The 13,631-nt window shown below is 36.5% G+C and overlaps 1 protein-coding gene across 4 annotated transcripts in view; it reads left to right on the top strand.

Moving 5' to 3' along the window:
- Positions 1–13,631, top strand: part of Tpp2 (tripeptidyl peptidase 2) — a 68,917-nt gene that overhangs the window by 14,043 nt on the left and 41,243 nt on the right. For all 4 annotated transcript variants that reach the window (XR_003481462.2, XM_027396795.2, XM_027396797.2 and 1 more), the window contains exons 4-9: positions 1,205–1,309; positions 6,642–6,766; positions 8,020–8,183; positions 9,797–9,951; positions 10,571–10,647; positions 13,070–13,197. Coding sequence is in view for 3 of the 4 variants with exons in the window: in XM_027396795.2 (XP_027252596.1) it covers positions 1,205–1,309; positions 6,642–6,766; positions 8,020–8,183; positions 9,797–9,951; positions 10,571–10,647; positions 13,070–13,197 (754 nt within the window). In the remaining variant the exon portion in view is untranslated. The remainder of the gene's footprint in view (positions 1–1,204; positions 1,310–6,641; positions 6,767–8,019; positions 8,184–9,796; positions 9,952–10,570; positions 10,648–13,069; positions 13,198–13,631) is intronic.

Genomic DNA, 13,631 nt, shown 5'->3' on the forward strand with positions numbered 1-13,631 from the left:
GAAACACAAGTTAGGCTGCAGAGATAACTTAGCAGCTTAGCGAACTTACTGCCTTTGCATGGAACCCAGGTTCAGTTCCCAGCACCCACATCAGATGATTCATAACTACCTGTAACTCTAGTTCCAGGGAATTTGATGCCCTCTTCTGGCTTCTGTGGGTATCAGCATGTACATAGTTCACATAAATTCACACACACACACACACACACACACAAATATTAATATTAAGTGTAGTTAGGAATTTGCTTTAAAGAGTTGCTGTTGAGTGGAACTTTCTGTGATGATGCAAATGTTTGAAGTGTTTAATATCTACTCTAATAAGGGAACTGCTATGGGTTACTATATTTGTGCATTGCCATTTCTGAACACTGCTATGACAGTAGTTGCTGATGTGAGTCCAGTACTTCAGCTATAAATCAAGGTATAGGTCTTGATACCTGATGCATGTGTTGTACTGTCATCTAATCACAGTATATTCTTCTTTGTTTGAGATCCACGGGCCACAACTTATTTTAATGCACATAGCTTTGATTGAACATCAGCACACAGATGTTGTGGCATTTTTAATTGGTGTAATATATTCAGTCAACCTTTATAAGGAACTAATTGACATATGAATATAGATCATATTGTGGACTCTTCTTAGATAGTTCAGTTCATTAGTTTACTGAAAGGATTCTTTTATCTAGAAGACTTTTGTTAGGAGATACTATGTGATGAAGAATGGACATAAAGGTTAAGACCAATTTCAGAAGCATGGAGCCCTGTCCAATGAAAGAGGATGGGGAGTCCTGGACAGGAATGATTGAGGATTTCTGCCCTTCCCAGTGAAGCTACAGTCTTTGTTTAGTCATCACTTTGTACTTGCCTATCTGCATCTTCCAACTTTGTGTAGGTCCAGGAGTGAGTATTTTCTACTCTCTATGACAGGGTTCCTGGTATGATACACTACATTTTAAAGAAGGGTGGGTATAAATTGAGGAATAACAATATAAAAATATTTTGTGTGACTTGATAAACTTGTTCTCCCGACCAACTTCATTAATTGATCTACTACTTTATTACCTTCACTAGAATGATTTTATAAGCCTTTGTTTGAGCATTTTGTAGTATCTGAACTGCAGGCAAGGTAGAAACGTAACCATGTAGGTTGACCTGACTTCTATGTCTGCCTGATTGTGAGATGAATTTTGTGTCTTTGCAGAAAGAACGGAAGGAAAAAATCTGGGATCCAATTCACCGAGTTGCGCTTGCAGAAGCTTGTAGAAAACAAGAAGAATTTGATATTGCCAACAATGGCTCTTCCCAAGTTGGTGCTACTCATTTTTATTTGAAAGTTTCAAATAATTATATTAGTATTCTAAAGGATTCAGTAGACTGTATTTTCTTTTTTTTTTTTTTGTATAGTTTATTTATTCTTTTAAATTTCACTTTACGTTCCAACCACAGTTCTCCTTCTCACCCCTCCTTCCACCTGCCTATCTTCCCTAGCCCAACCCCAGTCCACTTCTCATGGGTAAGGGCTTTCATTAGGAGTCAACAAAGTCTGACAGAGTAAGTTGAGGCAGGTCCAAGCCCTCTCCCAAACATTAAGGGTGAACATGGCAACCCACTATAGGGAATGGGCTCCACCAAGCTAGCTCATGCACTAGTTTTATATAGTGGTCCTGCCAGGAGCCCTTCAGATAGTCCAAGCTTCACAACTGTCTCCCATATGTAGAGGGCCTAGTTCGGTCCCTTTTAGTCTCTACTGCTGTCTGTCAGAGTTCAGGAGTTTCCAGGAGCTTGGTTCAGCTGTCTCTGTAGATTCTCCATCATGATCTTGACCTCTCTTGTTCATATATTCCCTCCTCCCTCTCTTTGGCTGGATTCCCAGAGCTAGTCCTGGTTCTTAGTTGTGGATCTCTGCATCTGGTTCCATGAATTGCTGGATGAAGGCTCTATGATGATAGTTGGGATGTTCACCAATCTGATTACAGGGGAAGGCCAGTTCCAGCACCCTCTATTGCTAGGAGTCTTAGCTTGGGTCATCCTTGTGGATTTTTGGGAGTTACACTAGCACCAGGTTTCTCACTAACCCCATAGTGGCTCTCTCTATTCCTTTCATTGCTCTTCCACTGCATCCCTCCCTCCCCCCACAATCCTCTTCCCTCATGTTCTCATCACTCTTCTCCTCTCCCTTACCACCCCACCCACTGGAAGCACCAGTTTACCCAGTAGATCTCATCTAATTTTCCTTCCCAGGGCGATGCATGTGTCCCTCTTAGGGTCCTCTTTGTTACCTAGCTTCTCTGGAGCTGTGAATTGTAGTCTGGTTATTCTTTGCTTTATATCTAATATACTCTTAGGAGTAAATACATACTGTGTTTGTCTTTCTGGTCTGGGTTACCTCACTCAGGATTTTTTTTTCTAGTTCCATCCATTTGCCTACAAATTTCATGTCATTGTTTTTTATAGCTGAGTAGTACTCCATTGTGTAAATATACCACATTTTCCTTATCTATTCTTCGTTTGATGGGTGTCTAGGTTGTTTGCAGGTTCTGGATATTATGAATAATGCTGCTATAAATATTGTTGAGCAAGTGTCCTTGTGGTATGATTGAGCGTCCTTTGGGTATATGCCCAAGAGTGGTATTGCAGGGTCTTGAGGTAGATTGATTCCTATTTTTCTGAGAAGTTGCCATACTGATTTTCAAAGTGGCTGTACAAGCTTGCACTCCCACCAGCAGTGGAGGAGTCTTCCCCTGACTCCACATCCTCTTCAACATAAGTTGTCCTCAGTATTTTTGATCTTAGCTATTTTGTTAGGTGTAAGATGGTATCTCAAAGTTGTTTTGATTTGTATTTCCCTGATGATTAAGGATGTTGGACACTTCCTTAAATGTCTTTTGGCTATTTGAGATACTTCTGGTGAGAATTCTATGTTTAGCTCTGTACCCCATTTTTCAAATGGGTTATTTTGTATGTTGATGTCTCATTTCTTGAGTTCTTTAAATATTTTGGAGACCAGCCCTCTGTCAGATGTGGGGTTGGTGAAGCTCTTTTCTCATTCTGTAGGCTGTCATTTTGTACTATTGATGGTATCTTTGGCCTTACAGAAGCTTTTCAGTTTAAGAAGGTCCCATTTATTGATTGTTGCTTTCAGTGTCTGTGCTACTAGTGTTATTTTTAGGAAGTGGTCTCCTGTGCCAATGCATTCAAGGCTACTTCTCACTTTCTCTTCTATCAGGTTCAGTGTAGCTGGATTCATGTTAAAGTCCTTGATCCACTTGAATTTGAGTTGTGTGCATGGCAATAGATATGGATCTATTTTCAATCTTCTATATGTTGGCATCCAGTTATGCCAGCACTATTTGTTAAAGATGTTTTTGTTTTTCCATTGTACTATTTTGGCTTGTTTGTCAAAAATGAGGTATTCATAGGTGTATGGATTAATGTCAGGTTCTTTGATTCTATTCCATTGTTCTACCTGTCTGTTTTTTGTGCCAGTACCAAGCTGTTTTCATTACTGTAGCTCTGTAGTAGAGTTTGAAGTCATGGATGGTGCTGCCTCTAGAAATTCCTTTATTGTTCAGGACTGTTTTTAGCTATTCTGGGTTTTTTGTTTTTCCATATGAAGTTGAGAATTGTTCTTTCAGGGTCTGTGAAGAATTGTGCTGGGATTTCATTGAATCTATAGATTGCTTTTGGTAGAATTGCCATTTTTATTATGTTGATCCTACCTATCCAAGAACATGAGAGAACTTTCCATTTTCTGATACCTTCTTCAATTTCTTTCTTTAGGGACTTAAACTTCTTGTCATATAGGTCTTTCACTTACTTGGTTAGAGTTACGCCAAGATATCTTATATTTGTGTCTATTGTGAAGAGTGATGTTTCTCTGATTTTTTTACTCTGCCCATTTATCATTTGTATATAGGAGGGCTAATGATTTGCTTTTAGTTCATCTTGTATCCTACCACATTTATTGGCTGTAGAATTTTTGGGGTCACTTATGTATATTATCATATCATCTGCAAATAGTCAAAGTTTGACTTCTTACTTTCCCAGTTTGTATCTTGATCTCCTTTTATTTTACTGCTCTAGCTAGGACTTTGAGTATAATTATACTGAATAGATATGGAGAGAGTGGAGAGCCTTGCTTTGTTCCTGATTTTAGTGGAATCCCTTTGAGTTTCCTTTTAATTTGATGTTAGCTGTCAGCTTGCTGTGTATTGCTTTTATTATGCTTAGGTATGTTCTTTGTATCCCTGATCTCTCCAAGACCTGTATCACGAAGGGGTGTTGGATTTTGTTGAAGGCCTTTTCAATATCTAATGAGAGCTAATTCCAAAACTCCTCAAATTGTTTCACGCAATAGAAACAGAAGGAATATTACCAAACTCCTTTCATGAGACTACAGTAACCCTGATACCCAAACCACACTAAGATGCAACAAAGAAAGAGAACTACAGACCAATCTCACTCCTGAACATTGATGTAAAAATACTCAATAAAATACTGGCAAACCCAAATCCAGTAAGATATCAAAACAATCATGAACCGTGACCAAGTAGGTGTCATCCCAGAGATTCAGAGTTGGTTCAACATATGGAAATCTGTCAATGTAATTCACTATGTAAACAAACTGAAAGAAAAAAAGCCACATGATCATCTCATTAGTCAATTGCATTTTCATAGGGTTCATCCCTTGACAATTTTTTTTCTCAGTGTGTTAAAGTTCTGACATCATTATTTATGCCACATAAATTTACATGTGTATTGTGAATATTTTAAAACATAGCAATGAAGTCTTTACCAACTGCACACGGAAATTCCTCTGTGCCTCTTCTACCACTATCCCATTTGTTCCCCCACAAGAGAGTTATCATTCTGTGTTCTAATACTATAGAATGATTTTCGTCTTTGAAGTTTGTAAGCTGTAACCATACAGAGTTTTTATGTAGTTTCTTTTGCTGAGAATGTTAGGATATCTGCTATGTCCTAGGTAGTGCAGTTTTATTATGATTGTCTGTTTTTGTGGTATAATACAATTTGTTCATTTGCAGATTGGTACTGACTTTGTTTTTTGTTTTGAGTGTTACGAATAATGTCATTTTAGGAGCTAAAGAAATGGCTCAGCAGTTAAGAACACTTGGTGCTTTCAAGGGGGACCCAGACTAGTCTGTAACTCTAGTTCCAGGAGATCCAATGCATTCTGGCCTCTACAGGCATCACGTGGTGCAGATACACAACATGCATACAGAACACTCATACATAAATCAAAATAAATCTTTTCTTGTTTGATTTTGAGGCAGGATTTTTCTGTGTAACTTGGCTGTCCTGGAACTTGCTTTGTAGACCAGGCTGGCCTCAACCTCACAGAAGTCTGACACCACTGCCTTAGGAGTGCTGGGATTAAAGGCACAGAATAAATCCTTTTTTAAAAAAAAGAAAATATTTAAAACATTGTTGGGTATAGCTTTTTGCAAGTAATGATTATGCTAGTTTATATTCCCACCAGAGACATACAAGTGTACCCTTAAATTAAAAAAAAAAAATCATTATTCTTATTTTATGTGTATGTTTGTCTATTCCATGTGTGCATGGTTTCCTCAGAGGACAGAAGAGCACGGTGAATTATCTGGAATTCAAGTTACGCAGTTATGAGCCACTAGGGTACTAGGAAATAAAGCTAAGTCCTCTGCAAGAGTAGCAACTGCTCTTAACCACTGAACCCTCACCTTAATTTTTTATTCAGTTCATAAGTAAAAATAATGTCTTTGTAGGTTTTCTGTTTTTATGCATTTTCTTTAAACAGAAAAATCCAAAGTATGTTTATTAATCAACAGTGTTAAAATTTAGATTTACAAATTGAAAATACAAACAAGTTTTTCAGTGTATTCAACTTTCTTGTGTGTTACTGAGGTTCAGGGACAATAAATCAGTATTCTAAAGTTTTTCTCATACTTTTCAAGATTATATTTTTAACAGTTCTAGCCATTGTCATACTACAATTTGAATGACAGTTCTTGTTTAAAGAATAAAATACAATTAATTTTAATAATTATCATAAAGAACTATACCCTGTGGAAATATTCAATGAAAACATAATTTAAAATTCAGGTCTCCCAGTAAGGTCACAGCTTCTCATGGAATAATTACTTTAATATTGAAAATTTTTTATTCCTTGAAAATGCATTCAAAGTCTTCCATGAAGTTTACCACATATGTGAACTCATTATCAGTAAGCATTTTGTCTTGGTTTATTATGAAAGTAATGTGCTAATTGCAGCAACTTTGAACAACCCAGGCATCATAATAAGTAACAAATGAAAAGCTTTCATTTTCCCATCCCAGGAAAAAGTCACAATTTAGTGTTTATCCTTTTTAATTGTTCTTTTATCATGAATATATACCATTTCTTAATCAAAGCTGGACTTATAGACTGAGGATATACTCAGTGGTAGAGCACTTGGTTTACATACTCCAGTCCTAGACTCAGTTTCCAACACTGCAAAAGTAGTATTTTGTTGTTTAATATTTTTCCAAAGTGAAATGATTTTTTTTTTCTACTTGTTCAACACTGTCTTTGGTTATATGTTACTACAACTTTCAGGTACATAAAATATATTCTAATATTAATCTTTTCTGATTAATAGGCCAATAAACTAATCAAAGAGGAGCTGCAAAGTCAAGTGGAATTACTTAATTCTTTTGAGAAAAAGTATAGTGATCCAGGCCCTGTATATGATTGCTTGGTGTGGCATGATGGTGAGACCTGGAGGTAATCTCAAGTATTTTGTAGATCTTCTTCATTAAAAATGTTTTTATCTACTCTGGAGAACCGTAAACCCTTAAAGTTGTACAAAATTCTGGTTTATATAACCATGTCACCTAACATTATGTGAAAATCAAATCAGCCTTTGGTAGTTATAGACAAGCCTTTTAAACTTAGTAGTGTTTACATTAAACAGTATATTTACCTATTTAAAATCTTACTTAGTTAACCACATTTTGGCAGGTTGATCACTGAGATGTGGAAAAAATGCTCCTTATTAAAACTGGACAGTTTGCAAAGTAACCACAAATATTGTAGTAGGTCATTGACTAAAAAAATGTTGAAGGTAAAAGAAGAAAATTTGGGCAGACATGCTTTAAATAGAGATCTCTCTATTTAAATTAACTAAATTGGTAAATTAACTTGGCAACATAAGACAGTAATTAAGTGTTCAGTCCTGGGTTAGGCATAGTGGTGGATATGTGCAGTCTCAGTACTTGGTAGGCTAAAACAGAAGGATTGCCCACAAGTTCAAGGCCAGCATGGGGTGCATAGTGACTGTAAAGCTATTTGGGGCTGTGTAGCAAAACTGTCTCAAAATACACACACATGCACAAACAAACACATATACACAAAGGTTTGATCTTTACATAACGTTTTGGGCTTTTTAATTAGATTGATTTAAACAGGCTAATAATATGTTTAAAACACATATCTTTTAAATTTTAACAGTAAAAAAAAAAAAACAGTAATAAAATGGGTAAATAGCAGGTAGGAAGAGAACCATAAAATTAGGTGGAAATTTTGTTTTGTTATAAAAGTTATGTTTTCCTAAAGCTATTTGTGACTAAAGTTTGAAGTTTATAGTCATGTGGTATCAGGAAGCTGTAGAGGCTGCTGTATTCATAGTGCCACCACTAAAAATGGCATCAGGAAGTAAGGGCTGTCCTTTGTGTCTGAACCGCCCTAAACTGGCCTACACTCCAACCCAAGGTTCAGTTTTACTTTCTCACATGCCCTGATGATTTTTTAAACCGTCTGTGACCATCAGTGTCCTTGTGCATGGTTTTGGCACTGGCTTCTGGGAGACTTCTGACCTAACCCTTACTGCTTACTCTGTGAAACAAAGGGATCTCGCTATTGGATTCCAGTGGTGGGAGAAGTAAGCAGGGAGAAGATGACTGAGAAACTGTGTTGTGTGGTCTTTAGAACAAGGAGTAGAAGGGTAAATTTTAACATCTGTTTCTCCTTCCCAACAGAGCCTGTGTTGATTCAAATGAAAATGGAGACTTGAGTAAATCTACTGTATTGAGAAACTACAAAGAGGCCCAAGAATATGGCTCTTTTGGCACAGCTGAGATGTTGAATTATTCTGTTAATATTTATGATGATGGAAACCTACTCTCCATTGTGACCAGTGGAGGTATCTGGTTTATCAGATTTGCTAGTGAGAGAATTTGAATGACAAATTCCTGCAGGTCAGGGTGAGGCGCTAGTGAGTTCATTATAGAAATTTAAATTGAACAACCAAGCCTAGAAACTTTGATGTGATTTAACTCTCTTCTTGTTTAAAGTTGTAACTGTGTAGAGATAGTTAAAAGCAAAGTCTTGACATCAGAAACCCCATTAGTAAATATGCAGTGATTTTACTTGCAAATATTAACTCTTGAGAAATTTGCCTGTAAGTACAGAGACTTAAGTAAAAAGATTATCATAGTATTCTGTGTAAGTTCACATTAGTTGGCTGCTTGATAGTGTACTATTGGAAAATGATCCAAGACAGATTTTAAATACGCATGTTATGATATAAAATGTTACATAATTAAAAATAATGTATACAAATGTCTTAGTAGAAATATATCTATCATAAAACACTTGTATAAAGTGGAAGAGCATGCCAAATAATATTGTAGATAAGCTTGGGTGTTTTTATGTTGAGGAAATAAAATCAAGTAGAAATACCATACTCGTGCCTTCAGGGTTGGACAGGTGAGGAGACAGAAAGAGAATGCAGTAAGGTATGACTGTGTTGAGAAAGACTGGAGATAATGAGGATTCAAAAGATATGAGGACTGAATGAAATCAGAGTACGATAAACGTATAAAAATTTCATAATGGAATTCATTATTTTGTGTGCTAACATTAGAAAAACTAATAATCTTTACCTCTTTCTCCCAAGTTAACTACTGTTTTGATCTTCATTACTACATTTATTACTTTATTCCATGTGGGGATGTTTATGTTGAGTCAGAAGTGATAAAAATAGTCTGTTTCCACATAGTTTATGCTTTTTCCATAAATGGAAAATGGAATTAACCCAGTTTTTATATGAGACTTTAACTCAACCTTATTTTTATAAGCTTCACTTTGATTCATATTAATTAATTCTTATCAGTTCTATGGATTGATATGTTAAATTAATCAGTGAACCCTAAATAATTTGCCTTGGTAAACATGTTTGTACTTTTCTGTTGGTTACTGGGGTAAAAGGGAGACTGCTAAGTATGCCTGTGTTCATATTTCTCGAACAAAGACAGTGTATGGTATATTCTAAACTATTGTCAACTGTCAATATCTTAGCTATGTTAAAAAACAGATAATTTGTTGTGACAATAAGTTATAATTCCAAGATGACTAACGAAGTAAAATGTGTTTCTATATGTGTTTGTCTTGTGCAAAATGTTTCACCATTTTGCTTGGTGGACAGGGTATCTTTAACTCCTTTCTCTACTTTGTTGGGTATAGAATATATTTTATGTACTTTGGATACAAGTTACTTGTGAGTTGTATGCATTACAAATATTGGCTGCCTTCTTGGGCTTACATTCTTACTACAGAGTAGTATCCAAGGTACAGAAAAAAAATATGTAATTGAAGTTTATTTTGTGTGATTGGTAGGAATATGAGATAAAATATGATCAGGTGGTTATTTTTATTAAATTATTTTTGTCATAATATACATGTTGAAATGGTTATAATTTTAACATGTGATGACTTTTTTCATCTTTCGTACACATGCCTTGTTTCTGTTTATAGGAGCACATGGAACCCATGTAGCAAGTATAGCTGCCGGGCATTTTCCAGAGGAGCCTGAACGGAATGGAGTTGCTCCTGGTGCTCAAATTCTATCCATTAAGATTGGTGATACAAGGCTAAGCACCATGGAAACAGGCACAGGCCTCATCAGAGCTGTGAGTGTCTGGGAGTTCGTGTTATAGATTAATAATTTAAGACTTAGAAACCTATATAAAGCACTCTTGGTTTCTCAAGAGTATACTAAGCAGTATTTTGGTATACAGAACAGTATTTTTTTAGAAGAAGCCAGTGCTGATTAATTCAGTGTAAAGTTAAAATTACCAGGAAAAAGTTTGTCTTAAAAAGTCTTTGTAGAAAAAAAAATACTTCATATTCATGGTAGTAAATCTCTTAGTAATCTTCTCAAGATAGTTTTTATAAATATATAACTTGCTGTAATACTCTAAAAGGAAATTAAAACCTTTTGTAAATTTAATATTCTCTATGGTTCACTTTGCTATGTAACTTAAGTGCCTTTAAATCTATTCAGAATCAATGCCTCCCCATTTCCTTCTATGATTCCCACATTCTAGAGAGAATAGTTACACTTTTAATTGATGTTTTCCTGTATTCTTTCCTCTGCTACCTTTTGACTTTAATTACAGTATGCCTAGAAATACCTTATAAATTAGGATACAATTAGTCTAGACACTGTATAATTATCATAAAACTTATTTACTAGCTAATCCATTTTTAGAAATGACTTTCTAAACTAGATTCTTACTCTTTTAATAGATGATAGAAGTTATAAATCATAAATGTGATCTTGTCAACTACAGCTATGGAGAAGCAACTCACTGGCCAAATTCTGGGTAAGTCTTTTTTGGCAGTTGTTACATCATAGAATCTTACCTAATTAAGAGCATCAAATGGTTTAAGTCAGTGAATTGCAATTGCAGTGAAATGTAACTCTGATGGGCAGATAATTGTGTTTTGTAAGTCAGACCCTTACTCCCATGTCATGTCTTGGATGTCAGCTGCAATCACTGCACTTTGCCAAACCATTGCAAGCACAGGTAGCTGGGGTTGCTCCTCTGCTATGGTGCTTCTGAGACTCACAAGCTGCCAAACCCTCTGGCATTGATTGGTCCCTGCCTCAATATTTTCCTTCCCAGCCAGTTTGGATTTATTGGGCCATCCCTCTACCCATCACCAAAATAGCTCATTCACAGATGTCCTGGGACTTGTCAGTGGTACTTCCTGACAGGTGCCCAGATGTGCTCAGTCCTGCTGTTCCCTTCAGTGACTGTTGACCTTATCTACCAACCTTGCTGTTGTTACACGTACTGGCTCCACTTGCTAAGCTTCCCTGTCTCCTCAGTCTATGCTACTTTCTCTCCTGCATCCCCTTCCTTCTTGCAATATTGTAACAAATCTTTTCCTAGGGAGATAAAACACACATATCTACTCACCTGATAGGAAGCCCACAGCAGACCAAAGTACAGATACTACTAAAGTCTAACTTGGTGAACCAATGAGTTTTATTGGGGTTACTTACAGGACTATGGGTGAGAGGTTATTTGCAGGAGCAGAAATGACTCAAAAGACAGCTGCATCATCAAAGCCAACTCCAGCATGAGTGACATCTCCCAAAAGCTGGGAACTTGGAGCACATCGCACAGTCTGCAGGCAGCTTAACAGGCAGGAGAGTATTTTTTCCAGGTGTCTCAGTTGGTTGAAATGTCTTCCAGGTAGATCAGAACAGCTGGTTTCTGCTGCTTGCAGGCAGCTGGTGTTCTGAGAGTCTTCACTATATCTTTGCTTCTCTCAACTTTTATTGCTTACTCTGGCACGGAGGGGCCTAGTCTTTGTACTCAGTTTCAGGGACTTGCAGAAGCCAATGTTAAGTTATTTACTTTCCTCCTTAAGAGGCTTCCCTGCAGGATGAACTATTTCAATCTCAAAGGAAACTGTTAGACAACATATGTCATCCACATACTTTCCTCTACTTCAGTTCCAGTTTGGCCTTAACTTGTTTACCTTAGCTCCTTTCCTTTATATGAATAAGTAGCTGAAATATTTCGAGCATTTACTTAGTGATCAATGTCTCCATTGCTCTCATCACCAAAGTATTAATATATGCCAGTTATCTGGTATCTGAAGCTTTATTTAAGGTCCTGTCAAAAGGCAAGCTTTAACAACAATCTAGAGGCTTATACGGTTACCAGATGGCTCACCTTTTTCAAGAATTGGATTTCTTGTGAAATGTTACTATATATTGCCCTTTTAATATGTACCCTGTCATTTTCAGTAATTTCTTTCTATAGTGCAGTCTTCCCCTTTCTGTCATCTCATTACCATTTTCATTATCTTCTTTTCTCCTTTGTCAGTTACATGTTAATTTTTTCTCTCTCTCTCATGTCTGGTGTGTGTGTGTGTTACTTGTGTCACAATGTCCATGGAGGTCAGAAGAGGGCAGTAGAACCCTTGGACCTGGAGTCATAGGCAGTTCTGAGCCACAATGTTAGTGTTTTGGTAACTGAATTTAAATCTCTTGTTAGATGTCACACATCGGATTTTTCAGGACCCTTTGGAGCTAGACCTTTATAATCTCCATTTTCTTCATATTCCTTAACTAATGCTGGTAAACTTGCTTAATTGCTGTAAGTCTTTAACTAGCTTTCTTTGATTTTCAAATTCTTAGGTTTTCTCTTAGTCTCTCCCCTAGTTAACTTTATCACGAAAGATACTAAGTGGCTTTTTAGTCAAGTAATCCCTGGTCAAAATACATGCAGGAGTCACTTTGGTGTTTTCTTTGGTTTTTGTTTTTCTCTCAACCATACCACTTCACAAACCTTGTTAACATTATGGTATTTGTTTTCCAAGTTGCTTTTTTGTTTGTTTTTTGAGACCAGGTCCCATTATGTAGCCTTGACTGGCTGGCCTAGAAGTATCTGTGTAGATCAGATATGGCTTTGAATTCACAAAGCTACTCCTCTGCCTGCCTTCCAAGGGCTGGAATTAAAGGTGTGTGCCACCAGCCATGCTTTATCTTATGTTTTTCTTGCATTTTAATGACTTCTCAATTCCCTGAAACTCAACTAGGGTATATCGGTTGGAATTGTGTCCTACTAAAATCCTATCTGCTAATGTGTATGTAGTCATATAACTGAGTAAGTACTCACCTCATTTAAAGCTACTGTCAGTTACATAGTTTGAATCATTGTGATTTGTTTGGTTATAAGTTAAATATGGAATAGTTGTGTTTGCTCAAAGGAATTCTTTATTTTTTAGGAGAATTTGTGAAATAATTAATGAAGCAGTATGGAAACATAATATAATTTATGTTTCAAGTGCGGGAAATAATGGTCCATGCCTTTCTACAGTGGGTTGTCCAGGTGGAACTACGTCCAGTGTGATAGGTTAGTAAGCTTTAAAGTTTCAGAAAAAGGTCTGTTTAAATACAAGGAAAACAGGAGATTGAAGGAGGAAGATCACAGGTTTGAGGGCAGCCTATGATACTTCAGAGACCCCCATTTCCAAAAATACATAAATTAAACAATAAGTCAGTTTATTCGAGTATTATACTCTTTATATAAAACACTGGAGGCCTGAGTGTGTTCAGTCATTTTACATTGTGACAGGTTGCTTTCTTTAGGTCAGGTCACAGAAACTAATCTTCATAATGTTTTAAGTAAGCTTACAGTGGGCTGCATGTGTCCTGTGGGATGTTGGTTGGGCACACCTTCACATAGACCTTAAATGTGTTCCTAGGAAAGTCTAAGAAGCTGTTATCTAGGAGTTTAGGAGCAGTTTCAGGCACACTTTCAGGCTGTTTTTTAGTGAAAATAACAAT

This window comes from Cricetulus griseus, chromosome 2 (assembly GCF_003668045.3).
Source record: "Cricetulus griseus strain 17A/GY chromosome 2, alternate assembly CriGri-PICRH-1.0, whole genome shotgun sequence".
NCBI classification, from domain to species: Eukaryota; Metazoa; Chordata; class Mammalia; order Rodentia; family Cricetidae; genus Cricetulus; species Cricetulus griseus.